Source organism: Boleophthalmus pectinirostris, unplaced genomic scaffold (genome assembly GCF_026225935.1).
Source record: "Boleophthalmus pectinirostris isolate CB_2022bp ecotype Guang Dong unplaced genomic scaffold, ASM2622593v1 HiC_scaffold_8, whole genome shotgun sequence".
NCBI lineage: Eukaryota > Metazoa > Chordata > Actinopteri > Gobiiformes > Gobiidae > Boleophthalmus > Boleophthalmus pectinirostris.
Genome location: NW_026571515.1, coordinates 3,612,382 through 3,638,086, shown reverse-complemented (window position 1 = coordinate 3,638,086; position 25,705 = coordinate 3,612,382). Strand labels below are relative to the sequence as shown.

Below are 25,705 nucleotides of genomic sequence, written 5' to 3'. Positions count from 1 at the left end.
ACCGAAAAAAACAAAAAACAAAAGGGACATAGCCCCAAATGTGAAAACAGTAAAATCCCTCTGTGTAATCCTTTTATTTCAACAAAGTAACTGTAATCCAGTTACCACTCACTGAAACAGTAACTGTAACTGAATACAGTTACTCATAATTTGTACTCTGATTACTCTGGTACATGTAATCTGTTACTCCTCAACTCTGCTGGTGGGACGTGGTTGGACGTGTCCTTTAGAGTTTCTGGTCTGTTTTTGGGCAGAGTTCCTCTCGTCCCTCAGCCCGTCGTTTCTTAGAGACGAGTTTTAAACAGACTCTATGTTCCCGTGGGTCTGCTCCTCACATTTACAGTGAGCTGTACGGGCCTGTACGAGGCTCCGCCCACAAGTCTGCGTCAGCCGAGCTCCCACATGAACATAGACAAAAAACACGACACGACGTCACAAACCTGAGGCAGGAGATTCATCAGTGAACCTGGTGGTACAGAGGAGGACCTGGTGGTACAGAGGAGGACCTGGTGGTACAGAGGAGGAGAGGTGGTACAGAGGAGGACCTGGTGGTACAGAGGAGGAGCAGGTGGTACAGGAGAAGATCTGGTGGTGCAGAGGAGGGCACATTGATGCAGAAGAGGACCTGGTGGTGCGGTGGATGACCTGGTGGTGCGGTGGATGACCTGGTGGTGCGGTGGATGACCTGGTGGTGCGGTGGATGACCTGGTGGTGTGGTGGATGACCTGGTGGTGCAGAGGAGGACCTGGTGGTACAGAGGAGGACCTGGTGGTACAGAGGAGGACCTGGTGGTGATACAGAGGATGACCTGGTGCTACAGAGGAGGACCTGGTGGTACAGAGGAGGACCTGGTGGTGATACAGAGCATGACCCGGTGGTGATACAGAGGATGACCCGGTGGTACATAGGATGACCCGGTGGTGATACAGAGGAGGACCTGGTGGTGATACAGAGGAGGACCTGGTGGTGATACAGAGGAGGACCTGGTGGTACAGAGGAGGACCTGGTGGTACAGAGGAGGACCTGATGATACAGAGGATGACCCGGTGGTGATACAGAGGATGACCCGGTGGTGATACAGAGGAGGACCTGGTGGTGATACAGAGGATGACCTGGTGGTGATACACAGGAGGACCTGGTGGTGATACACAGGAGGACCTGGTGGTGATACACAGGAGGACCTGGTGGTGATACAGAGGATGACCTGGTGGTGCAGAGGAGGACCTGGTGGTGCAGAGGAGGACCTGCTGGTGATACAGAGGAGGACCTGGTGGTACAGAGGATGACCTGGTGGTGCAGAGGAGGACCTGGTGGTGCAGAGGAGGACCTGGTGATACAGAGGATGACCTGGTGGTGCAGAGGATGACCTGGTGGTGCAGAGGATGACCTGGTGGTGCAGAGGATTTGGGGGCGTCAGTGTCAGTGTTGTAGCAGATGGATTGGGGGCGGGGCTTAGGGCAGATGTGAGGCTGTGATTGGCTGGAGTGATTTCATCGACTCGGGGATAATCTCATAACGAGCCTCAGACTGATCTGATTAAACAGCGTCTGTCACGTCCTCACGGTGTCCGACAGCGCCCCCTGCTGCCCGACACACGCCTCTGATACACATTTTACTCCTGAATGACAAAACTAGAGTGACCAGACGTCTCTGCTGACCCGGGACTGTCCCAGTTTTGAGTCTGTGTCCCCTGTCCCAGCAGATTTATACAAAACCACTGATTTGTCCCAGTTTAATAGAAAAAATGTCCCTATTTTTGACCAATCTGATCCCTGCCAACAGTAAAAAGAGACATAAATTATCATTTGTTGAGGTAAAATACAAAAAATCATCTTAAAAATGATCAAAACACAAAGAAAATTGGACCATTCTGACTCATATTAGACCCAAGTGCATAACAATTTTTCTTAATTACACATTTGTTTCTCAGTTTTATTACCAACCAACTCAAACCAGGGATGTCCCAGTTTTTTAGTGTCTCCTGTCCCAGCAGATTTATAAAAAACCACTGAGTTGTCCCAGTTTTATACAAAAAAATGTCCCTAGTTTTGACCAATCTGATCCCTGCAACAGTAAAAAGAGACATAAACTGACTTTTTTTTTTTAGTAAAATTACAGAAAACACAAAGAAAATGTGACTGTACTGTTCTCATGTTCGTCGTGAAGGGGCAGAGTGCAGAACAATTTCATTAACTGCGCACTTGTTTCAGAATTTTGTAGGTGGTTTTCAGATTCTAGAACACAGGTGTCAAACATACGGCCCAGGGGCCAGATCCGGCCCTCCAAGATCTTTAATCTGCCCCCCTGGTGATTTTCTACTAAAATATTTGAATTATATTTTCTATTAAAATCTTGTTAATTTTGTGTGGTGTTTATCACAGCAGCGTCTCCAGCGTCTCTGTACGTGGCCCCTCCCACCAGAGCAGCACAAATGAAGACTTGTCTCTTTCCAAACGCTCTTAAAGGACGATCGTTTTGACTGTTGACCGTGACACCCTCATCAGAAAAATGTCCAACATGAGAAAAGTGGAGCCAAGTGCAGGATTTTACAACAAAAATGGACTTATTCCTGTTTACAGACAAGTTCATGTTAAAACTTTGTGTTGAAATTGTATTTTTCTTAAAGTTTCAGGTTGTTCATAATATTATAATATTTTGTAAAAGAAAGAGTTCATCAATTTAAAAAAGATTTCTGTAATAGATTTGTGTTTCTCTGCACAAATATTTGAACTTATTGTTATTTTGGGGTTTATATGACATGAGTTTTCTGATCCGGACACTTTGGGATCAAAGTCGGTTGGATACGACGCCCGGAACAAAATGAGTTTGACACTCCTGGGTTAGACTGTGATGATGTCACTTCCAGTTTTTTTTTTTTTTTTTTTTTTCCTGTAGATCACGTTGTACTTTGTCACAAAATATACATAAATGTTGAACATGATCATTTCTATTATCAACTCGACTCAGACGTAATTTTGGCTGCCCAGAAAAGTTACACAATGCAGCTTTAACGACGCCTGGACACGCGAGCTGTCACTTTATGGGCTTGTGCTGCCCCCTGCTGACGTCACGCGCAACTGCACTTTTACCAGAGCGGCTCAGTCCTCACTTACATTTACTTGAGTAACTTTTTAAAGAAGTCGTATTTTTCCAGCAACGTAATTTTACTTCTACTTGAGTAAAAGTTGTGTTTCCTCTTCCCGCTGTGAGTCTAAAAGCTTCACGTGACGATATGAAATGATTTGAATGTTTGTGTTTCTTGCAGCTTCTTCAGATTTGATTTAGTTTGTCACATTTTCGTGTCTGTCCTTTAAAAAACACCAGATTTTGTGATTTATTTAACATTTTGTCCTTCAAATTATAAATCAGATGTTACGTCCTGACTGTTCCTCTTACATGAGCAGTACCCTCGTTTTCCTAAATACTTTTTAACTTTTTTTTTTACTTCAACCATGTAGGAGCTATTAAATTTGTTTATTATTTTTGTTTATATCAATTCTTCTACTAATTTAGTTTTAGTTTTAAATTGCATATATTTTTTCTATCTTGATATTTCTTATGTTTGCAAATTTAGTCTAATTTACTGTTATTTGCTTCAGCACTTTTTCAGTTTTTTGGTTTAATCCGTGAGGCATCAGTGTTTCCCAAACTTTTTTTCTGGGGACACATATTTTAAAAGTCACAATTGCGTCCCATTATTCGTAAATCACAAAATAAAGGTGGATTTGAGAATTACCGAACATTAACATTTGAGGATATTGAAAAAAATCAAGTTTTAAACAATGAAAAACAGTCACTGAAGGATCCATAAGTCGCCAGTTTCTTTTTCTTTTAAACATTCAATTGAAGCAGCAAAACTGGAACAAAATAGTCAATAAAATAATTACAAAAAAGATTAGAAATGATACAAAACACGTCTTAACATTTCTACATTTCTAATTTTTGTGGTGTTCAGTTCAGGTGCAGGAGGAGACGCAGCAGCAGATCAGGAGCAGACACCAGGATTTAATCAGGTCTAAACCAGGTCTAAACTAGGTCTAAACCAGGACTAAACCAGGACTAAACCAGGACTAAACCAGGACTAAACCAGGACTAAACCAGGTCTGAACCAGGTCTGAACCAGGACTAAACCAGGACTAAACCAGGACTAAACCAGGTCTGAACCAGGACTAAACCAGGACTAAACCAGGACTAAACCAGGTCTAAACCAGGACTAAACCAGGACTAAACCAGGTCTAAACCAGGTCTAAACCAGGACTAAACCAGGACTAAACCAGGACTAAACCAGGACTAAACCAGGTCTAAACCAGGACTAAACCAGGACTAAACCAGGACTAAACCAGGTCTAAACTAGGTCTAAACCAGGACTAAACCAGGACTAAACCAGGTCTGAACCAGGACTAAACCAGGACTAAACCAGGACTAAACCAGGACTAAACCAGGACTAAACCAGGACTAAACCAGGTCTAAACCAGGACTAAACCAGGACAAACCAGGTCTAAACCAGGACAAACCAGGTCTAAACCAGGACTAAACTAGAAAAGCAGTCAGAGAGCAGTCTTCTGGATCAGATCCGGATCAGCCTTTGGAATATGAAAGAGGATCACATTGTCCATCCCTGAGTCAAATTTCATGGGGTTTGGTCAATAATTAACCCAGATATTGAGAAACAAAATTTTTGGCCCCATTTACCACAATGTTAACTAAAATTTCAAAGTGATCCAGAATCCAGGATTTCTTCCGGATCAGCCCCAAAATGAAACCAGTTCTTCCTTTTCACATTTCCAACAAATCCTGAAAATTTCATCAAAATCAGTCCATAACTTTTTGAGTTATGTTGCTAACAGACAGACAAACAAACAAACAAACAAACAGACAAACAAACAGACAAACAAAAACAACAAACAAACAGACAAACAAACAAACAGACAAACAAACAAACAAACAAACAGACAAACGCCGGCAAAAACATAACCTCTTTGGCGGAGGTAACCAGGACTAAACCTTGCCGTTCCATCCTTGAAATATTGTTGAACATAAAACCGTTCCATGGAGCTAAAAAGGTTGAAGACCTGGTTTAGTCCTGGTGTAGACCCGGTTTAATCCTGTTTTAGACCTGGTTTAGTCCTGGTTTAGACCTGTTTTAGACCTGGTTTAGACCTGGTTTAGTCCTGGTTTAGACCTGGTTTAGTCCTGGTTTAGACCTGGTTTAGACCTGGTTTAGACCTGGTTTAGTCCTGGTTTTACAGACCTGGTTTAGACCTGGTTTAGACCTGATTTAGTCCTGGTTTAGACCCCTGGTTTAGACCTGGTTTAGACCTGGTTTAGACCTGGTTTACACCTGGTTTAGACCTGGTTTAGACCTGGTTTAGACCTGGTTTAGACCTGGTTTAGACCTGGTTTAGTCCTGGTTTAGACCTGGTTTAGACCTGGTTTAGACCTGGTTTAGACCTGGTTTAGTCCTGGTTTAGACCTGGTTTAGACCTGGTTTAGTCCTGGTTTAGACCTGGTTTAGACCTGGTTTAGACCTGGTTTAGTCCTGGTTTAGACCTGGTTTAGTCCTGGTTTAATCCTGTTTTAGACCTGGTTTAGTCCTGGTTTAGTCCAGACAAATAAGGGTCAAAGGTCCATTTACAGCTCAGTATTTTTCACAAACAAATATTTCTTCATTTTAACAAACAGTTGTCAGATTTTGGAGCCCGACCTGGACAAAACAGAAACTCTGAAAACATTTTTCTCACCCTGGAGAGTTTATTTTATTTATTTATTTTTTAACATTTGATGGTGAACTAAAGCAAAAACTGATAAAAACTGTTTTGGTAATCACTTATAAAGAGTAAAATAATAAAAAGTGGGTCTGTCCTGGTGGAGATCTGCAGCCAAACTCTGGTAAATTATTTGGATTCTCACTTTCCTTCTTCCTCGATGGTGAATCTTTGGAGTTTTTTTTACTGTATCTGTGGGAGAAACGCCGTGTCTTCAGGGTTGAACCAGTTGAGTCCGAGTCCGACGAGCAGAGGCTGAGTGAAGCTCGTCTGGACTCTGTGGAGGAGGCGGACGCTGCGTTTTTGAGTCACGCTGTAAAACGCCAAAACCCCCGCGCCGTGGTCCACGTAAACCCCGATCCTGGACGAGACCGGACCCGGGACCTTGGTCTGGACTCCGTCGGACCAGAAAGAGTACCCGTCGCGGTCGCAGTCCAAGGCCCAGGATTTGTCGTTGAAGCCGAGTCCGCTGTGCGTTCCCTTCCTGTCGGCGTCGCCGTAGGCCACTCCGACCCTCAGCCTCCTCCCGCTCCACTCCACCTCACAGTAGCAGCGCTCCGTCAGGCTCTCCCTGCTCAGGACCTGCCCCCGGCCCGTGAACCTGTGCGGGTGCTCGGGGTAGCTCTGGTTCTCCCGCTCCACCGTGACCCTCCTGTTGTCGTGGGACAGGGTGAGCCTGCAGTGGGCCGTGTCCGGGTCCAGGGTGAGGTTCTGCGCGTGCTGGAGCAGAGCGTCTCTGGTGCTGGCAGGAGACACTAAACTGTAGTTCTGCTTCAGGGCCTGGGAGACGTCGCTCAGACCCTCGTCCACTGTCTGCTGGAGCTTCTCTCGGAGCTCGGACAGAGCTCTGGTGACGTCCTCGTAGAAGCTCTGGGAGCCTGTGTGGACCCGGCCCTGGACTGTCCCCTGTGTGTGTGTGGGCAGAGAGGAGTGGACCTGAATAAACCGGTTATGATCCTGGGTGAGGGCCAGTGAGTCCAGCTCAGAGAGGCTCCTCTTCAGCTCCGTCACGTCCTGCTGCAGTTGGTCCTGGAGCTCTTGGACTCGGCTCAGTTGGATCTGCTCCTGGGAGCGGATCTGCTGCTCCACTGCACAGCGCCGCTCCTCCAGGAGGAGCACCATGTCTCTGAAACTGTCCCCGCTGAGCTGCACCGCGGTCTGGGCGGAGCGTCTGATGTCCTGGGCCTCCTGCTGGAGCCTCTGGAGGTCAGTCTGTTTGTGCTGGAGGTTCTGGAGCAGCTGGGCTCTCCTGGCCGGGAGCTCGGTCTGTCTCTGAGCTCTTTCTGAGGCACTCGTCACCGTGTCGTGGCCTTTGTGTTGGTCCATGGAGCAGAGGAAACAGATGCTCTGCTGGTCACTGCGGCAGAACAACTTCTTCACCTCGTTGTGTTGGGAGCACAGGTTCTCCATGAGCGAGTGCGACGGCGCCACCAGCTGGTGCTTCTGTAGAACTGCTACATCTCGATGAGGCTGTAGGTGGCGCTCACAGTAGGAGACCAGACAGTGCAGACAGGACTGAACGGCTTTAAGCTTCCTCCCAGGACACACGTCACAGGACACGTCTGGAGGTCGGGCATAGCAGTGGTCAGCAGGGGGCGCTGTGAACCCACTCTTCACCTGCTCCACTAGAGACGTGAGTAAAGTGCTCCTGCCCAGGACGGGCCGGGGGCTGAAGGTGAGGCGACATTCAGGACAGCTGTACTTCTGTTTGTGCTGCTCCTCTTTGTCCCAGTGGTGCTGGACACAGCTCAGACAGTAACTGTGTCCACAGGGGACGGTCACCGGGTCCTTCAGAAGGTCCAGACAGATGGGACAGAAGAAGATTTCCTGGTCCAGTCCGCTGTGCGCCATGACTCTGAGTCTGAGTCAGGCACTTTCACTTCAGCAGTAAAAGGAAGTGAAGAGTGAGTGCCCCGGATGCCCCGCCCACAACTCTGTCACCGAGAGGAGGAACCAGGAAACACTGAGACCTGCCAGCGTGACGACTGAGGCCAAAGTGCAAACACTCCTCCACGTTACATCACAAACAGAAGCTGCTCCACATTCAGAGGGTGTGAACCACTCACAGGATTAAAGGACAGAGGCTGAGTTTGGTAAATAAGACGATAAATCAAAACACAAGCAAATCACTGCACAGAGAACGAGGTTCAAGATAAACTCGTCCTGCTGGTTCAGCTGCATCCACCAAACACCAGGATCTAACGTGTAAACACACGAACACCAGAACACGAGAGTCACTGAAGCATAAACACAGAACAGCTCTCAGACACGATGAGCACGAGGGGTTAGAGCGGCTCACAGGAGAAAAGTCTGGACATGTTTGGATCAGCTGTAAGTGCTCTGTGCTCCTGCAGAAGCTGCACTAGCACTGAGTCATGATCAGTGCCGGTGCTCGGACCAGAGAGATCAGAGAGACGCATTTCTGATTGGATAATTCGCCCAAATGATCGAACCAAAACACCAAACTATAACATAAATGAACCATCGTGTGCAGTGTTTTTGTAATGAAGAATAAATCAGCATTAAGAGTTTGTTTTTTTTAGCAGTATTTGATTTTTATTTTATTATTATTTGATGTTTACCTCGTACCTGGGACACAAATAAATTATAATAAGTCAATCAAACTCATCTCCAACTTAAATAATGTAATTGTTTCGCAGATGTGACACAGACTGTTCAGTGTGTTGGGAATAACAGTGTGTGAAATAAGGATAATGAAGGATAATTTTTACTCTCTCGCTCATCCAAACTGGACTTAATAAAATAATTTCACGTGATAAAGGCCGGGTCTTGCGGGAGGTGAGTACGGCGCAGGGGTCAGGGGTCAGCGGGGTCAGCGGGGGTCACCAGGGCCAGGAGGGTGACGCTGTAGACTCTCACTGCGTCTGCCTTCACGGTGAGGGACACACAGCTCTGCAGCACGTGATGAGGCTGAAGAACACACACACAAACCTTCAACGAGCTGGAACTAGTTCATTTGACACCGTTCGCATTGGTCCAGGGTTATTTTTCACTTATTTTCTGCGTTTATTGTGTTTTTATAATAAATCTGCGCTGGGGTGAGACGCACTTGTACCTTGTGTCCACCAGGGGGCGTCCAGGTCACGGTGACGGTGCGAGCGGTGCCGGGCTCCAGGGCTCCTCGGGTGGGATCTACGTTAAAGCCCTGCTGCTGTACGGATCCAGAGAGCTCCCACACAAACTCTGCACTCTGCACACACACAAATACACACACAAATACACACAGACACAAATACGCTCTGAATCTCAACCAAATATGTGCCAAAAGTTTATTCAAGAGTGGGTATTACGCAAAATCAATGTTTAAAATTCTCTCTAGTGCTCTGTAGTGGTTGTGTCTTATGTTTCCATTACAGTTACACAGTTAGACTGAAGTCACAGTGTTTGGTCGACAGAAACATGGAGACAGTGTCAGCATCACCTCCAGTCTCTCTCTCTGAAACCTTCAAATCAGGCAAGAAATCTCAGGGTAATAATGGACCCAGACTTGAACTTTAACAGCCACATCAAATCAACAACATCTGCAGTTTTTTTACGTCTAAAAAACATCACAAAAATCAAAAGTTTAGTGTCTAAATCAGACGTGGAGAGACTTATCCATGTGTTTGTCTCCAGTAGGTTAGATCCTGTAACAGCCTCTCACTGACGCTGCACAACATCCAGAACATCCAGAACATCCAGAACATCCAGAACGCTGCAGCTCGGGTCCTGACTCGAACTAGGAAGTACGAGCACATAAGTCCTGGTCTCAGGTCTCTGCTCTGGCTCCTGTGGCTCAGAGACTTTAAAGTGTCTCTGTTTGTACAAGTGTCTCTACGGCCGAGCACCAAAGTCCATCTGTGACATGTTAGTGTCATATGAACATCTCACACTCTGAGGAGCTCAGGGACCAACTCCTGCTGGTGCCCAGAGTCACGACTAAACACGAGGAGTCAGAGTTTCAGGTTCATGCAGCTAAAACCTGGAACAGTCTGAACATGTGAGACAGACTCTTCTGTGACGCTGTTTAAATCCAGACTCAAAACATTTCTGTTTATCTGTGTCTGACTGAAAGGTTTCACTCTGCACTCTTCTCTCTCATTTAATGTCTCTCTCTTTTTAATTTTAGGATGATTATTTATGTTTTAATTTACTTTGTGTACGAATTGTGCTGCAGCTGTAGTGCTTTTATTTTAGAAGTGTTTTTTTTTAATGACATTTTTGTAAGGCAGCCTCACTTTTTCACTGCTTAGTTATTAACTCTCTTACTCTCTTTTTTTTTTTTTTTTTTTTTTTAAGTTACTAACTTATTATTTATTGCTTTTTTTTTTTTTTTTTTTTTTTTTTTTTTTTGAGTTTGTGTGGGGGTGAAAAAAAATAGAACATGTATATTATGATGTATGTGGACAAAAAAGCACTGAATAAATTACAAATTATAAAAAAAAAATTTAAAAAAACTCTCTTACTCTCTTTTTTAATTTTATTTTATTTTTTTAAGTTACTAACTTATTATTTATTTTTTTTTTTGGATTTTTTTTTTTTTTTGAGTTTGTGTGGGGGTGAAAAAAAATAGAACATGTATATTATGATGTGTATGTGGACAAAAAAAGCACTGAATAAATTACAAATTATAAAAAACAAAAAAACAAAACTCTCTTATGCTCTTTTTTAAATTTATTTATTTATTTTTTAAAGTTACTAACTTATTATTTCTTTTTTTTTTTTTTTTTTTTTTTTTTTTTTTTTTTGTGTGTGTGTGTGTGGGGGGGATAGAACATGTATATTATGATGTATGTAGACAAAAAAAGCACTGAATAAATTACAAATTATAAAAAAAAAAAAAAAAAACTCTCTTACTCTCTCTCCATAATATTTTCTGTTTCTAATGTGGCCCCATAGAAAAAATAATTGCTCACCCCTGGATTAAACATTTCTCAAACCTGCACGAATCACAGTTATTTGAGGGGAAACAACAATCACACGTTTAAAAAGCTCTGAAAAGGCCGTTCTGCAGTAAAACGGTCATATGTGTGCTGTTGTTTGTCGTGAGAGGACTGACCTTCTTGCTGGGCGGCGTGGAGCGGACACAGCCCACCTGCAGCTGTCTGACCGCGGGGACCCTCTGACCGGAGCTGCCCGGGGCCCTCAGGGTCACCAGCACCGGGGTGGGCTCGTCCTCTGGAACAGCACAAACGTCTCAGCGGAGGAGCACAACCAAGAGACTGACTGAGCTATTTTCAGTGTTGTGAAGGTGACTTTTAAAATGTAATCCCCTACAGATTACAGATTACACACCCCAAAATGTAGTTCGTAACAGAAAACATTAAATTACTTAAAGTGAGTAATGTAATCTGAATACTTTGGATTACTTGATTTACTTGGCCCAGACTTTACTGAACCAAATTAAAAATATTATTGACAGAAGACGAGGAGACACGGTTTAATCCTGTTAAATCCTGTTTTAGACCTGGTTTAGACCCGGTTTAGTCCTGGTTTAGACCTGGTTTTGACCTGGTTTAGACCTGGTTTAGTCCTGGTTTAGACCTGGTTTAGACCTGGTTTAGTCCTGGTTTAGTCCTTTGTTTAGTCTGGTTTAGACCTGGTTTACCTGGTTTAAGACCTGGTTTAGACCTGGTTTAGACCTGGTTTAGTCCTGGTTTAGTCCTGGTTTAGTCCTGGTTTAGACCTGGTTTTAGAGACCTGGTTTAGTCCTGGTTTAGTTTCCTGGTTTTGACCTGGTGGTTTAGACCTGGTTTAGACCCCTGGTTTAGTCCTGGTTTAGACCTGGTTTAGTCCTGGTTTAGTCCTGGTTTAGTCCTGGTCCTGGTTTAGTCCTGGTTTAGTTTAGTCCTGGTTTACCTGGTTTCCTGGTTTAGACCTGGTTTAGTCCTGGTTTAGACCCTGGTTTAGTCCTGGTTTAGACCTGGTTTAGTCCTGGTTTAGACCTGGTTTAGACCTGGTTTAGTCCTGGTTTAGACCTGGTTTAGTCCTGGTTTAGTCCTGGTTTTTGGTTTAGTCCTGGTTTAGTCCTGGTTTAGACCTGGTTTAGTCCTGGTTTAGACCTGGTTTAGACCTGGGTTTTAGTTTAGTCCTGGTTTACCTGGTTTACCTGGTTTAGACCTGGTTTAGTCCTGGTTTAGTCCTGGTTTATTTCCTGGTTTAGTCCTGGTTTAGACCTTCCTGGTTTAGACCTGGTTTAGTCCTGGTTTAGACCTGGTTTAGTTTCCTGGTTTAGTCCTGGTTTAGTCCTGGTTTAGACCTGGTTTAGACCTGGTTTAGACCCTGGTTTAGTCCTGGTTTAGACCTGGTTTAGTTTACCTGGTTTAGTCCTGGTTTAGACCTGGTTTAGTCCTGGTTTAGACCTGGTTTACTGGTTTACCTGGTTTAGACCTGGTTTGACCTGGTTTAGTCCTGGTTTATTCCTGGTTTAGACCTGGTCCTGGTTTTGGTTTAGTCCTGGTTTACCTGGTTTACCTGGTTTAGTCCTGGTTTACCTGGTTTAGTCCTGGTTTAGACCTGGTTTTAGTCCTGGTTTAGTCCTGGTTTATTCCTGGTGGTTTACTGGTTTAGTCCTGGTTTAGTCCTGGTTTAGTCCTGGTTTAGTTTATTCCCCTGGTTTAGACCTGGTTTAGTCCTGGTCCTGGTTTACCTGGTTTAGTCCTGGTTTAGTCCTGGTTTAGTTCCTGGTTTAGTCCTGGTTTATTCCTGGTTTTTCCTGGTTTAGACCTGGTTTAGTCCTGGTTTAGACCTGGTTTAGTCCTAGTCCTGGTTTATTCCTGGTTTAGACCTGGTTTAGTCCTGGTTTAGTCCTGGTTTATTCCTGGTTTAGACCTGGTTTTGAACCATAAATAATCCATTTATTTATTAATTGAGCGTTAAGTCCTGCAGTCTGAACGCAGCCTCAGATTTCAGATTTAGATTTGATTGTGCTGACTTCAGTGTTGGTCTGAGGTACCTGAGGTCTGAGATCCAGGTCCAGGGGTCAGCGTGGGGGGCAGGTTCAGAGGATCTCCTCCACACACAAACACACTGTGAGAGCACGCCGCCCCCCGCAGGTTCATCTCACACACTGCACTCTGAAACACAACAGGAAACAGACATTTTTATTCATGTTTGAGCTTTTATTTCATCATTTTATTATTGTTGTTGTTATGATTATGTTGGTCTTATTGTTATTTCACTCATTCAATTGTGTCTTAATGTGGCTTCATATCAAATCAGAAATATTCTACAAAATCCACTTTTCTCCGCTCACCCCAAGTTCTATTTGGAGTGATTCATGTATGAGCAATTTTTAATTATTTATTTTGGCGTCGGATGTGAAAAAATCAACCAATCAGGAGCGACAATCCAGAGACGTAATGATGTTTTTATCCAGAAGACGGAGAAGAAAAAAGAAAGACCCAGAAACTGGATCAAGAAACCAAAAACATTAGTCTAATATTTACCACAACCAATAAACCAGGACTAAACCAGGACTAAACCAGGACTAAACCAGGTCTAAACCAGGTCTAAACCAGGTCTAAACCAGGTCTAAACCAGGTCTAAACCAGGACTAAACCAGGACTAAACCAGGACTAAACCAGGTCTAAACCAGGTCTAAACCAGGACTAAACCAGGACTAAACCAGGTCTAAACCAGGACTAAACCAGGACTAAACCAGGACTAAACCAGGACTAAACCAGGACTAAACCAGGACTAAACCAGGACTGGACCAGGACTAAACCAGGACTAAACCAGGTCTAAACCAGGTCTAAACCAGGACTAAACCAGGACTAAACCAGGACTAAACCAGAACTAAACCAGGACTAAACCAGGACTAAACCAGGTCTAAACCAGGACTAAACCAGGACTAAACCAGGACTAAACCAGGACTAAACCAGGACTAAACCAGGTCTAAACCAGGACTAAACCAGGACTAAACCAGGACTAAAACCAGGACTAAACCAGGACTAAACCAGGACTAAACCAGGTCTAAACCAGGTCTAAACCAGGACTAAACCAGGACTAAAACCAGGACTAAACCCAGGAACTAAACCAGGACTAAACCAGAACTAAACCAGGTCTAAACCAGGACTAAACCAGGACTAAACCAGGACTAAACCAGGACTAAACCAGGTCTAAACCAGGACTAAACCAGGACTAAACCAGGACTAAACCAGGTCTACTAAACCAGGACTAAACCAGGACTAAACCAGGTCTAAACCAGGACTAAACCAGGACTAAACCCTAAACCAGGTCTAAACCAGGACTAAACCAGGACTAAACCAGGACTAAACCAGGACTAAACCAGGTCTAAACCAGGACTAAACCAGGACTAAACCAGGTCTAAACCAGGTCTAAACCAGGACTAAACCAGGACTAAACCAGGTCTAAACCAGGTCTAAACCAGGTCTAAACCAGGACTAAACCAGGACTAAACCACGACTAAACCAGGACTAAACCAGGACTAAACCAGGACTAAACCAGGACTAAACCAGGTCTAAACCAGGTCTAAACCAGGACTAAACCAGGTCTAAACCAGGACTAACCACTAAACCAGGTCTAAACCAGGACTAAACCACTAAACCAGGACTAAACCAGGTCTAAACCAGGACTAAACCAGGACTAAACCAGGTCTAAACCAGGACTAAACCAGGAAACCAGGACTAAACCAGGACTAAAACCAGGACTAAACCAGGACTAAACCAGGACTAAACCAGGTCTAAACCAGGACTAAACCAGGACTACTAAACCAGGACTAAACCAGGACTAAACCAGGACTAAACCAGGTCTAAACCAGGACTAAACCAGGACTAAACCAGGACTAAACCAGGACTCTAAACCAGGACTAAACCAGGACTAAACCAGGACTAAACCAGGACTAAACCAGGACTAAACCAGGACTAAACCAGGACTAAACCAGGACTAAACCAGGTCTAAACCAGGTCTAAACCAGGACTAAACCAGGTCTAAACCAGGTCTAAACCAGGTCTAAACCAGGACTAAACCAGGACTAAACCAGGTCTAAACCAGGACTAAACCAGGACCAGGACTAAACCAGGACTAAACCAGGACTCTAAACCAGGACTCTAAACCAGGACTAAACCAGGACTAAACCAGGACTAAACCAGGACTAAACCAGGACTAAATCAGGACTAAACCAGGTCTAAACCAGGACTAAACCAGGACTAAACCAGGAGGACCAGGACTAAACCAGGACTGGACTAAACCAGGACTAAACCAGGACTAAACCAGGACTAAACCAGGACTAAACCAGGACTAAACCAGGACTAAACCAGGTCTAAACCAGGACTAAACCAGGACTAAACCAGGACTGGAACCAGGACTAAACCAGGACTAAAACCAGGTCTAAACCAGGACTAAACCAGGACTAAACCAGGTCTAAACCAGGACTGGACCAGGACTAGACCAGGACTAAACCAGGACTAAACCAGGTCTAAACCAGGTCTAAACCAGGACTAAACCAGGACTAAACCAGGACTAAACCAGGACTAAACCAGGTCTAAACCAGGTCTAAACCAGGTCTAAACCAGGACTAAACCAGGACTAAACCAGGACTAAACCAGGACTAAACCAGGACTAAACCAGGTCTAAACCAGGACTAAACCAGGACTAAACCAGGTCTAAACCAGGACTAAACCAGGACTAAACCAGGACTAAACCAGGACTGGACCAGGACTAAACCAGGACTGGACCAGGACTAAACCAGGACTAAACCAGGACTAAACCAGGTCTAAACCAGGACTAAACCAGGACTAAACCAGGACTAAACCAGGTCTAAACCAGGACTAAACGAGGACTAAACCAGGAGTAAACCAGGTCTAAACCAGGTCTAAACCAGGACTGGACCAGGATTAAACCAGGACTAAACCAGGTCTAAACCAGGTCTAAACCAGGACTAAACCAGGTCTAAACCAGGTCTAAACCAGGACTGGACCAGGACTAAACCAGGACTAAACCAGGACTAAACCAGGACTGGACCAGGACTAAACCAGGACTGGACCAGGACTAAACCAGGACTAAACCAGGACTAAACCAGGTCTAAACCAGGACTGGACCAGGACTGGACCAGGACTGGACCAGGACTAAACCAGGACTAAACCAGGTCTAAACCAGGACTAAACCAGGTCTAAACCAGGACTAAACCAGGTCTAAACCAGGTCTAAACCAGGACTGGACCAGGACTAAACCAGGACTAAACCAGGACTGGACCAGGACTGGACCAGGACTAAACCAGGACTAAACCAGGACTAAACCAGGACTAAACCAGGTCTAAACCAGGACTAAACCTGGAGTAAACCAGGACTAAACCAGGTCTAAACCAGGACTAAACCAGGACTAAACCAGGACTAAACCAGGACTAAACCTGGAGTAAACCAGGACTAAACCAGGACTAAACCAGGTCTAAACCAGGACTAAACCAGGACTAAACCAGGACTAAACCAGGACTAAACCAGGTCTAAACCAGGACTAAACCAGGACTAAACCAGGACTAAACCAGGACTGGAGCAGGACTAAACCAGGACTAAACCAGGACTGGACCAGGACTAAACCAGGACTAAACCAGGACTAAACCAGTGTCATTAGTGGAGTATAAATACGCTGATCTCCTCCGCTGATGGTTTTATATAATAAATTCTCTAAAGTCTCTCTCACTCTGGTCTGATATTGTTCCAAGAAAAGACCGGAAAATGGCACTTTTTTCCAGAGCAGTGGACGATCTGAAGGCACGACAGGAACTTTTCTCCTGTTTGTCGCTGTTGGAGGCGTCTAAACTCAAATGCAAAGAGGCGTCCAGTGAGTTTTTTGACGCTCTGGTCTGAACGGACTTTAAGTGACGTCAAATATGTGATTATGGAAAACTTTGGCAGGTTGTGAAGACGCTGCTGCTGAATCTGGCTTTGAATCTGTCACATGCTCAGTGTCGGGAACTACGCCAGAACTCGTCATCCGCATGTTTCCAAGCGTCTTTCGATAAAAGTGAGCAGAGCTTATGAACACATTATTTTTCTGTGGTTTTTGTGTTGTGGCGGGTCTGACCTGATTAAACAGCTGCACAGTGAAGTGATCCCTAAACTCTTGTTCTTCTCTGGGATGGAAACAGAGCCGGACGTCCTGACTCTGCCCTGGAGCCAGTCTGCCCTCTGCTGGCACCACGCTGAACGCACTCACATCTCTAACACCACCTGCAAAAAAAAAAAAAAAAAAAAAAAAGATGAAATGTGCTCATGATCAAATGGCTGCTGCTCATTTCTCTTCCTTCTCCTCGATCCTCCATTTTTCATCTGTCAATCAAGTGTGTCATATTAAGCGGTGTCCTAAAGAAAACCACGGAGTGAAGGAGTAAACCTGAGGGAGGCTTCAGAGAAATAACAAATTTTGGACTTCCGGTCATTGCGCAATTCATACTGGGAAGGATTTTCTGAAAAAGTGAGCATCAAACCTCCATGTTTGTTTTCCCAGTGGGATGAGTCTATTGTCAAAGTGGATCTTTTCAAGTCTTTTGAACCATATCACTTTTGTTTCTGGTTCTGATATTGTCATATTTTAGTTTTGGGATTCGGACATCGTTAATCGTGTGGTTGTTGGATCCTAACAGCGGAAAACGGCTCGAGAAATGTGTTTGTGAACTTCATAAATGCAAAAGTGAATCAGATGTGTGTGACTCAAACCTCTGTTCAAACTGTTTCTCTTCCCAACGGAATTGAAAAATAGTGAAAGGTGAAGGCGATGGGCAGGATTGATCCACAGGAAGAACCAAAAAGGAAACATTTGACTGACTAAATTATCCCGAGTTTGTAGAGAACATTTTGTATGTGGAGCGACAACAAAGCAAAATCCCGATCCCTCGCTCAACCTCGGTTACGAATTTAAAAAGTCAACGCCAAAGTGAAAGGCTCCAACTGTTCACCAAGAAACACCTTCCACTGCAAAGAGACCAAGACGTGATGTTTCTGTAAAACCACAAGAACAAGAAAGTGCAGCTCAGTCTGTTTGTCTTCTGCTCCTCTACATTAACAAACGGGATTTTACTTAGTTTTCGCTCCACATACAAAATGTTCTCTACAAACTCGGGATGATTTAGTCAGTCAAATGTTTCCTTTTTGGTTCTTCCTGTGGATCAATCCTGCCCATCACCTTCACCTTTCACTATTTTTCAATTCCGTTTTGAAGAGAAACAGTTTGAACGGAGGTTTGAGTCACACACATCTGATTCACTTTTGCATTTATGGAGTTCACAAACAAATTTCTCGAGCCGTTTTCCGCTGTTAGGATCCAACAACCACACAATAACGATGTCCGAATCCCTTGTGCTTCCTCATTAAATAAGCTATGAAACCATTTAAATAGCAAATACTTTGATGAAACTTCAGGTGTCTTGATGGTAACATTGGAAATCTCTTCGTGGTTTATGTTCTCTAGCCATAATCCGCATCTTTTTTTTGATAATTCCCTTGTTTGAGCTCCTGATGACGAATTTCCAGAGGAACAGTGAAGAAACGAATCGTTTTATTCTTTCAGAGAGTCTAGAAGAACCAAATACACAACAAAACCTGCCCATGTTTCTCCGATGCTGCTGAAGTCAATGACATAGTGTGTCCGGTGTCATGGCGGCGTAGGTACCGTTGCTATAGGAGTCACGTGACGGTGCAAAGACTCTATAGACACATCCCACTGGGAAAACAAACATGGCGGTTTGTTGCTCACTTTTTCCGAAAATCCTTCCCAGTATGAATTGGAAGCCTGAAATTCCAGATGAATGTATTGGTCGTGGAGAGGAATCAAGGAGAAAGAAATGAAGAAAGAGAACTAAGACGCGGCCGTTATGTTTACATGGAAACATACAGGAAAAACGTATAACTGTCCAATTTATATTTATGTATCAAAATGCATTTAAACCCGAGAACTACAATGGAGGAGTCGTAAAGAAACAGAGAAGAAAATATTAAACAAGAACAAGAAAATATTAAAGACATTTATTCACTCGTTTTAGATCAGTTTTAACGTCAAACTACTGTCTCTCTTTTGTCCATACCACTTGACAAATCTTGATCCCGTCAGGTCTGGTTAGGACTTGGAACGGAGACCACTGGGAAAATCAGGTGCCACAGGAGGGCGCCAGTCGCAAAAAACAGTTGCTGCGTCCGTCAGTCTGTCCCAGGGCAGCTGTGGCTACAATAATAGTTTTCTTCGGGACACCACTTAATATGACGCATTTGACTGACAGCTGAAAAATGGGAGATCGAGGGGAGAGGAATCAAGGAGAAGGAAGTGAACTGGAGGAAGCTCGTACCTGACAGCAGCTGCACACTCTGCCCCCTGCTGGTCTCTGTCTGAAGCGCAGGTGGAGCCCGACTGGAGAGGAAGGTCCTGAAGCCCACATCAACTGTAGAGTGATTCTGGAGCTGAATAAAAACACGACAAAAACTCATTTAATCTCAACACCTCATATGTTCAGTTCTGGTTTAGTCCTGGTTGAGTCCTGGTTTAGTCCTGGTTGAGTCCTGGTTGAGTCATGGATTAGTCCTGTTTTAGTCCTGATTAAGTCCTGGTTCAGTCCTATTTTAGTCCTGGATTAGTCCTGTTTTAGTCCCATTTTAGTCCTGGTTTAGTCTTTGATTAGTCCTGTTTTAGTCCTGATTAAGTCCTGGATTAGTCCTGTTTTAGTCCTGTTTTAGTCCTGATTAAGTCCTGGTTCAGTCCTGGTTCAGTCCTGGTTCAGTCCTGGTTCAGTCCGGGTTTAGTCCGGGTTTAGTCCTGGTTTAGTCCTGGTTCAGTCCTGGTTCAGTCCGTATGTGATGCTGTATTTTGACAGTAAAGTCACGTCTGTAAATTCCTATTTATACTGAAGAAAGTCTAATCATAAATTTTAATTTCGTGATTTTAGTTCTTGACGTCGTAACTTTTCACTTCTTACTCTGATGGATAAAATTCACACAACACATTTTCTGTATGACTTATTTATTTATGCTCAACTACAGACAAACATGCACAGATTTTTATCGTATGAATATGAATATTTCTGAAAGCTTTCGTACTCCATAATCGATCTTTCATCTTTCCCCGGAGGTGTGATGTTAACTGTGTGCACTGCTCTGTCTGAGGCTTGGTTAAACTTTAATTAAACACAAACGAGAAGCTCTTTGTGTCGACCGAGCTCCGTGTGTGTGTGTCCGTGTGAGTCTGTGTGAGTCCGTGTGTGTCTGTGTGAGTCTGTGTGTGTCTGTGTGTGTCTGTGTGAGTCTGTGTGAGTCTGTGTGTGTCTGTGTGTCTGTGTGAGTCTGTGTGAGTCTGTGTGTGTCTGTGTGAGTCTGTGTGAGTCTGTGTGAGTCTGTGTGTGTCTGTGTGTGTCTGTGTGAGTCTGTGTGTGAGTCTGTGTGTGTCTGTGTGTGTCTGTGTGTCTGTGTGTCTGTGTGTCTGTGTGTGTCTGTGTGTGTCCGTCTGTGTGTCGTGTGAGTCCGTGTGAGTCCGTGTGTGTGTGTGTCCGTGTGTCCGTGTGTGTCCGTGTGAGTCCGTGTGAGTCCGTGTGAGTCCGTGTGAGTCCGTGTGTGTCCGTGTGAGTCCGTGTGAGTCCGTGTGTGTCCGTGTGAGTCCGTGTGTGTCCGTGTGTCCGTGTGTCCGTGTGTGTGAGTCCGTGTGAGTCCGTGTGAGTCCGTGTGTGTCCGTGTGAGTCCGTGTGAGTCCGTGTGTGTCCGTGTGAGTCCGTGTGAGTCCGTGTGAGTCCGTGTGAGTCCGTGTGAGTCCGTGTGAGTCCGTGTGAGTCCGTGTGAGTCCGTGTGTGTCCGTGTGAGTCCGTGTGTGTCCGTGTGAGTCCGTGTGAGTCCGTGTGAGTCCGTGTGAGTCCGTGTGAGTCCGTGTGAGTCCGTGTGTGTCCGTGTGAGTCCGTGTGTGTCCGTGTGAGTCCGTGTGAGTCCGTGTGTGTCCGTGTGAGTCCGTGTGAGTCCGTGTGTGTGTCCGTGTGAGTCCGTGTGAGTCCGTGTGTGTCCGTGTGAGTCCGTGTGAGTCCGTGTGAGTCCGTGTGTGTCCGTGTGAGTCCGTCCGTGTGAGTCCGTGTGTGTCCGTGTGAGTCCGTGTGTGTGTCCGTGTGAGTCCGTGTGAGTCCGTGTGTGTCCGTGTGAGTCCGTGTGAGTCCGTGTGTGTCCGTGTGTGAGTCCGTGTGTGTCCGTGTGAGTCCGTGTGAGTCCGTGTGAGTCCGTGTGTGTCCGTGTGAGTCCGTGTGTGAGTCTGTGTGTGTCTGTGTGAGTCTGTGTGAGTGTGTGTGTGTGTGTGTCCGTGTGAGTCCGTGTGTGTCTGTGTGAGTCCGTGTGTGTCCGTGTGTGTCCGTGTGTGTCTGTGTGAGTCTGTGTGTGTCTGTGTGAGTCTGTGTGTGTGAGTCTGTGTGTGAGTCTGTGTGAGTCTGTGTGTGTCTGTGTGTGTGTGTCTGTGTGAGTCTGTGTGTGTCTGTGTGAGTCCGTGTGTGTCCGTGTGAGTTCGTGTGAGTCTGTGTGTGTCTGTGTGAGTCCGTGTGTGTTCGTGTGAGTCTGTGTGTGTCTGTGTGAGTCCGTGTGAGTCCGTGTGTGTCCGTGTGTGTCCGTGTGTCCGTGTGTGTCCGTGTGTGTCCGTGTGTGTCCCTGTGTGTGTGTGTGTGTGTGTCCGTGTGTGTCTGTGTGTCTGTGTGAGTCCGTGTGAGTCCGTGTGAGTCTGTGTGTGTCTGTGTGTGTCTGTGTGTATCTGTGTGAGTCCGTGTGTGTCTGTGTGTGTCTGACCTTCAGTGTGTGACAGGAGCTCTCCCTGACCAGAACGTGTCCAAAGTCCAGCTCCGGGGCAGAGGAGGAGCAGGTGACCGCAGGCTCCACCCCCTCTCCACGCAGCCTGAGCCACAGCGCCCCCCGCAGGCAACGCAGCTCCACACGCTCACGGTACTGCAAACACACAGACACACACAAACACACACACACACAAACACACACACAGAGAGGATGGAAACTAGAGCCTCAAAACTCTGACCTCTGTGAAGCTCTGTTGGCGAAAATGTCTTTGTAATAAATGTTTACATCCAGAATCAGAAAACTATTTAGGTTAGACTTGTTTGAAAATATTTAATTAGTTGAGTTTTTGTTGAACTTTGAGCTATTGAAGTAAAAGGAAGTGTTCAGAAGTGCAGCCCTCTGAATTGAGCTCTAAACATTGATCTGGAGGTGGATTATGTGAGGATGAAACATGGAGGAGCAGTGCATTACACAGTTTTAACACAAAAACTCAGAGCAGCCTAGAGCTTCAAATGCCTTCCTGATTCTCAAATGAAACACTTCAAAATTAGGCCAATTCTATCAAGTTGAGTTCTATATCTGTAAATGTGAACATGTGTTCTCTAAAGGTACCGGTCTCCAGGGTTCACCTCGCTGTGTGGGTTCAGAAAAGCTCTGGTCGAGTTCATAAATGAACACAATACATAAATAATACATAAATACCAGAATATTTGTGAGGGATGTAATGCATGGATCTCTGGAGCTTAACTCCTTTTTCTGTTGGTAACTCAGCACATGAACATGATGATATAAAGTGCATTTCCCATTTTTATCTGGATCTATTTTTCAGGTTTGGATACAGACATTACATCTGAAAAATCCTGTGAAATCTCCCATGTGAGTGTCAGCTCCAGTGCGGCGGCTGAAACATGAGGTGTGTGGTCAGTGTAAAGCAGAGACTGACCTTCAGAGCTCTGGAGGGGGAGAAGGCCAGCAGCAGGAGGCGCTTCTGACCCGGTCTGAGGGGCCGCAGGGCGTTCAGTACAGAGAAGGGACCCCCAGGGGCCAACAGAGACGAGCCCAGCTACAGCACAGTCAGGGAATATACAGAGTCTCTCTAGAGTCACTCAGGTCTGACCCACTGCATCCTCTGACCCTCTCCTCTGACCCACTGCATCCTCTGACCCTCTGCATCCTCTGACCCTCTCCTCTGCATCCTCTGACCCACTGCATCCTCTGACCCTCTCGTCTGACCCTCTGCATCCTCTGACCCTCTCCTCTGCATCCTCTGACCCTCTCTGCATCCTCTGACCCTCTGTGCATCCTCTGACCCTCTCCTCTGCATCCTCTGACCCTCTCCTCTGCATCCTCTGACCCTCTCCTCTGACCCTCTGCATCCTCTGACCCTCTGCATCCTCTGACCCTCTGCATCCTCTGACCTCTCCTCTCTGACCCTCTGACCCTCTGCATCCTCTGACCCTCTCCTCTGCATCCTCTGACCCTCTGCATCCTCTGACCCTCTGCATCCTCTGTGCATCCTCTGACCCTCTCTGCATCCTCTGACCCTCTGCATCCTCTGACCCTCTGCATCCTCTGACCCTCTGCATCCTCTGACCCTCTGCATCCTCTGACCCTCTCGTCTGACCCTCTGTGCATCCTCTGACCCTCTGCATCCTCTGACCTCTCGTCTGACCTCTGCCCCTCTGCATCCTCTGACCCTCTCGTCTGACCCTCTGTGCATCCTCTGACCCTCTGCATCCTCTGACCCTCTCGTCTGACCCTCTGCCCCTCTGCATCCTCTGACCCTCTGCATCCTCTGACCCTCTGCATCCTCTGACCCTCTCCTCTGCATCCTCTGAGCATCCTCTGACCCTCTCGTCTGACCCTCTGACCGTCTGCATCCTCTGATCGTCTGCATCCTCTGACCCTCTGCATCCTCTGACCTACTGCATCCTCTGACCCTCTCCTCTCACCCTCTGTGCATCCTCTGACCCTCTCCTCTCCTCTGACCCTCTGCATCCTCTGACCCTCTCCATCCTCTGACCCTCTCCTCTGACCCTCTCCTCTCACCCTCTGTGCATCCTCTGACCCTCTCCTCTCCATCCTCTGACCCTCTGCATCCTCTGACCCTCTCCTCTGACCCTCTCCTCTCACCCTCTGTGCATCCTCTGACCCTCTCCTCTCCATCCTCTGACCCTCTCCATCCTCTGACCCTCTCCTCTCCATCCTCTCACCTTCTGACCCTCTCCACTGCTCCCTCCTCTGCACCATTTACTCTGTAAACATCTAATTCTTCACCAGACGGATACATGTTGTGTTTCTTCTGTTACATTCTGGACGACACACTTCTGTACGACTGTTTCCCCTGAAAACACACACAGCAAACACTGAATACGTCATCGAGCTGCATGAGAGAAAAACTGGATTTAAATCGCTGCTACTGACCGACTGCCACGTTCTGAAAGTCCACAGAGTTTCCTCCAGTATCGGATGTGACCACTAGAGGGGGCTGTGTGACAGGGCAGTGCAGCTGCAGGTACAGCACGTTGACGGGGCTGAAATAAAGAACAGGACTCACTTTACAGAAAATATGAACAGTAAACCTACAGTATGTCTGTCATGATTTAATAGTCAAGAGCGCACAAATCGAGACCAAGACCTGTCCGAGACCACAGGGTCCCAACTCCGAGACAAGACCAAGACTTTTAAAGGTCAAGATCGAGACAAGACCAAGACCACGGCCCATCAAGACCTACATTTATTTGTATTTTACAGTTATTTTGGCCCAAATATATCAGTGTTTTTATAAATCTATCTCCATTTGATCTGATTAATGTTCATTTAGGGTTAAAATATGCCACACAAACTGTACTGCACTGAAACACTTTGTGCACCTTTTTTGGACCCTCACCCACAGTTTGAGAACCTTTTCTTTATTCCAACTTCTACAGGCACTTTACACAAAACAACTTCAAAGTGAATCAAGTCGTTTTCTTCAAGTTCATCACTTTTACAGTTAAATTAACTCACTGGTTTTGGAGTGATATTTAGCCTTTGCACATTTCCCGGCTGTAGGTAGATATGATTGCACTTGTTGAGTGTCAGACCTCAAGTCCAAGACAAGACCGGGACCAAGTGCCATCAAGATCGAGTCCAAAATGCACTAGAGTCCGAGACGAGCAGAGACCGTAAAAAAGTGGTCTTGAGGACTACAACACTATATTTTAGTATGTGTTGGCTGATATGAAATAAACATTCAAATCAAAATTTTTTAAACATTTTACATAATATTAAAGTTGTCTATCTTTACATTTTTGTCTTGATTCTCAATTTAAATCTCAGTCCAATCCAGTCCAATTGTTGTACTGAGGCCACACTGGGTTAATGCCTACACTTGGGTTTAAGGGGTATTTATTATTTATGGATTTGCACTTTATGGGATGCTCCAAACGCAATTTCGTTGTTCTTCTGTGACAATGACTAGAAGTTGAAAAAAAAACAGATAAACAAATAAAACAATCACAAAACACACTTAGCTCATCTCTTTGGGTCGTCAGATCCTACGACTAAAGTGTGTCCACTGCATTTCTGTGTTGTCTTTTCCCTGTGTTCACTCTAATAATGACGCTCCAAAGCGAAACAACGAGAGTCTAATGATGCGCCGCTGACTCCCAGGCTCGGTCGTGATATTCAGAGCACGTCTAACAAGCTATAACCTTTAAGCACATTTTCAGTTTTCCTTGTAAATTGTTAGTACAGCTCAATTTTCCAGTGAGCCGTACCTCCAGGACGGGGTCTGGTCCGGCGAGCTCTTGGAGACGGGGTCAGACACACAGCAGGTCACCGTGAGATGTCCGAGGGGAGGAGTCCTGACCAAAACACACACACAATTTAAGATATAAACACTAAAATCTACCAAAAAATGACTTAAAAGTAGTGAAATGATCTGACCATGCAGCAAGATTGTTTTACTGGACAAGTTCTCTTAAAGGTTGTATGGAGGATTTTTTGTTTGTTTCAAATTGTCAATGAAAGTTTAAAACACCATTAGAGAGACGCAGCAGCCTTGTAATTATGATGACCAAAAAAAAAAAGAAAGAAAATCTATCAACTGTGGACGTGTTGAGGCCAGATAAACATCAGCCAATAGAAAACGAGGCTGCCTCATTTTCTATTGGCTGTCAGGTTGTCAATCAAACTCCCTACGTT

General features: G+C 45.4%; 2 protein-coding genes across 2 annotated transcripts in view; both read right to left on the bottom strand.

Moving 5' to 3' along the window:
• Window positions 1-5,733: 5,733 nt before the first annotated feature.
• Window positions 5,734-7,841, bottom strand: LOC110166473 (E3 ubiquitin/ISG15 ligase TRIM25-like). The gene has a single exon (XM_055165695.1). It carries the CDS (start codon window positions 7,614-7,616, stop codon window positions 5,949-5,951), a length of 1,668 nt encoding a protein of 555 aa, XP_055021670.1. The 5' UTR covers window positions 7,617-7,841; the 3' UTR covers window positions 5,734-5,948.
• A 735-nt stretch (window positions 7,842-8,576) lies between these two features.
• Window positions 8,577-25,705, bottom strand: part of cfap74 (cilia and flagella associated protein 74) — a 77,279-nt gene continuing 60,150 nt past the window's right edge. The window contains exons 28-38 of the mRNA XM_055165610.1: window positions 25,279-25,365; window positions 23,942-24,051; window positions 23,806-23,861; window positions 22,461-22,580; window positions 21,515-21,670; window positions 19,063-19,174; window positions 16,809-16,954; window positions 12,721-12,841; window positions 10,825-10,943; window positions 8,842-8,976; window positions 8,577-8,696 (exon numbers count right to left, since the gene is read on the bottom strand). Of these exons, the coding sequence (XP_055021585.1) occupies window positions 8,583-8,696; window positions 8,842-8,976; window positions 10,825-10,943; window positions 12,721-12,841; window positions 16,809-16,954; window positions 19,063-19,174; window positions 21,515-21,670; window positions 22,461-22,580; window positions 23,806-23,861; window positions 23,942-24,051; window positions 25,279-25,365 (1,276 nt within the window). The 3' untranslated portion in view covers window positions 8,577-8,582. The remainder of the gene's footprint in view (window positions 8,697-8,841; window positions 8,977-10,824; window positions 10,944-12,720; window positions 12,842-16,808; window positions 16,955-19,062; window positions 19,175-21,514; window positions 21,671-22,460; window positions 22,581-23,805; window positions 23,862-23,941; window positions 24,052-25,278; window positions 25,366-25,705) is intronic.

Excerpts from the sequence above, each read along its gene's own strand:
- LOC110166473 (XM_055165695.1), bottom strand. The coding sequence starts at position 7,616 with ATGGCGCACAGCGGACTGGACCAGGAAATCTTCTTCTGTCCCATCTGT.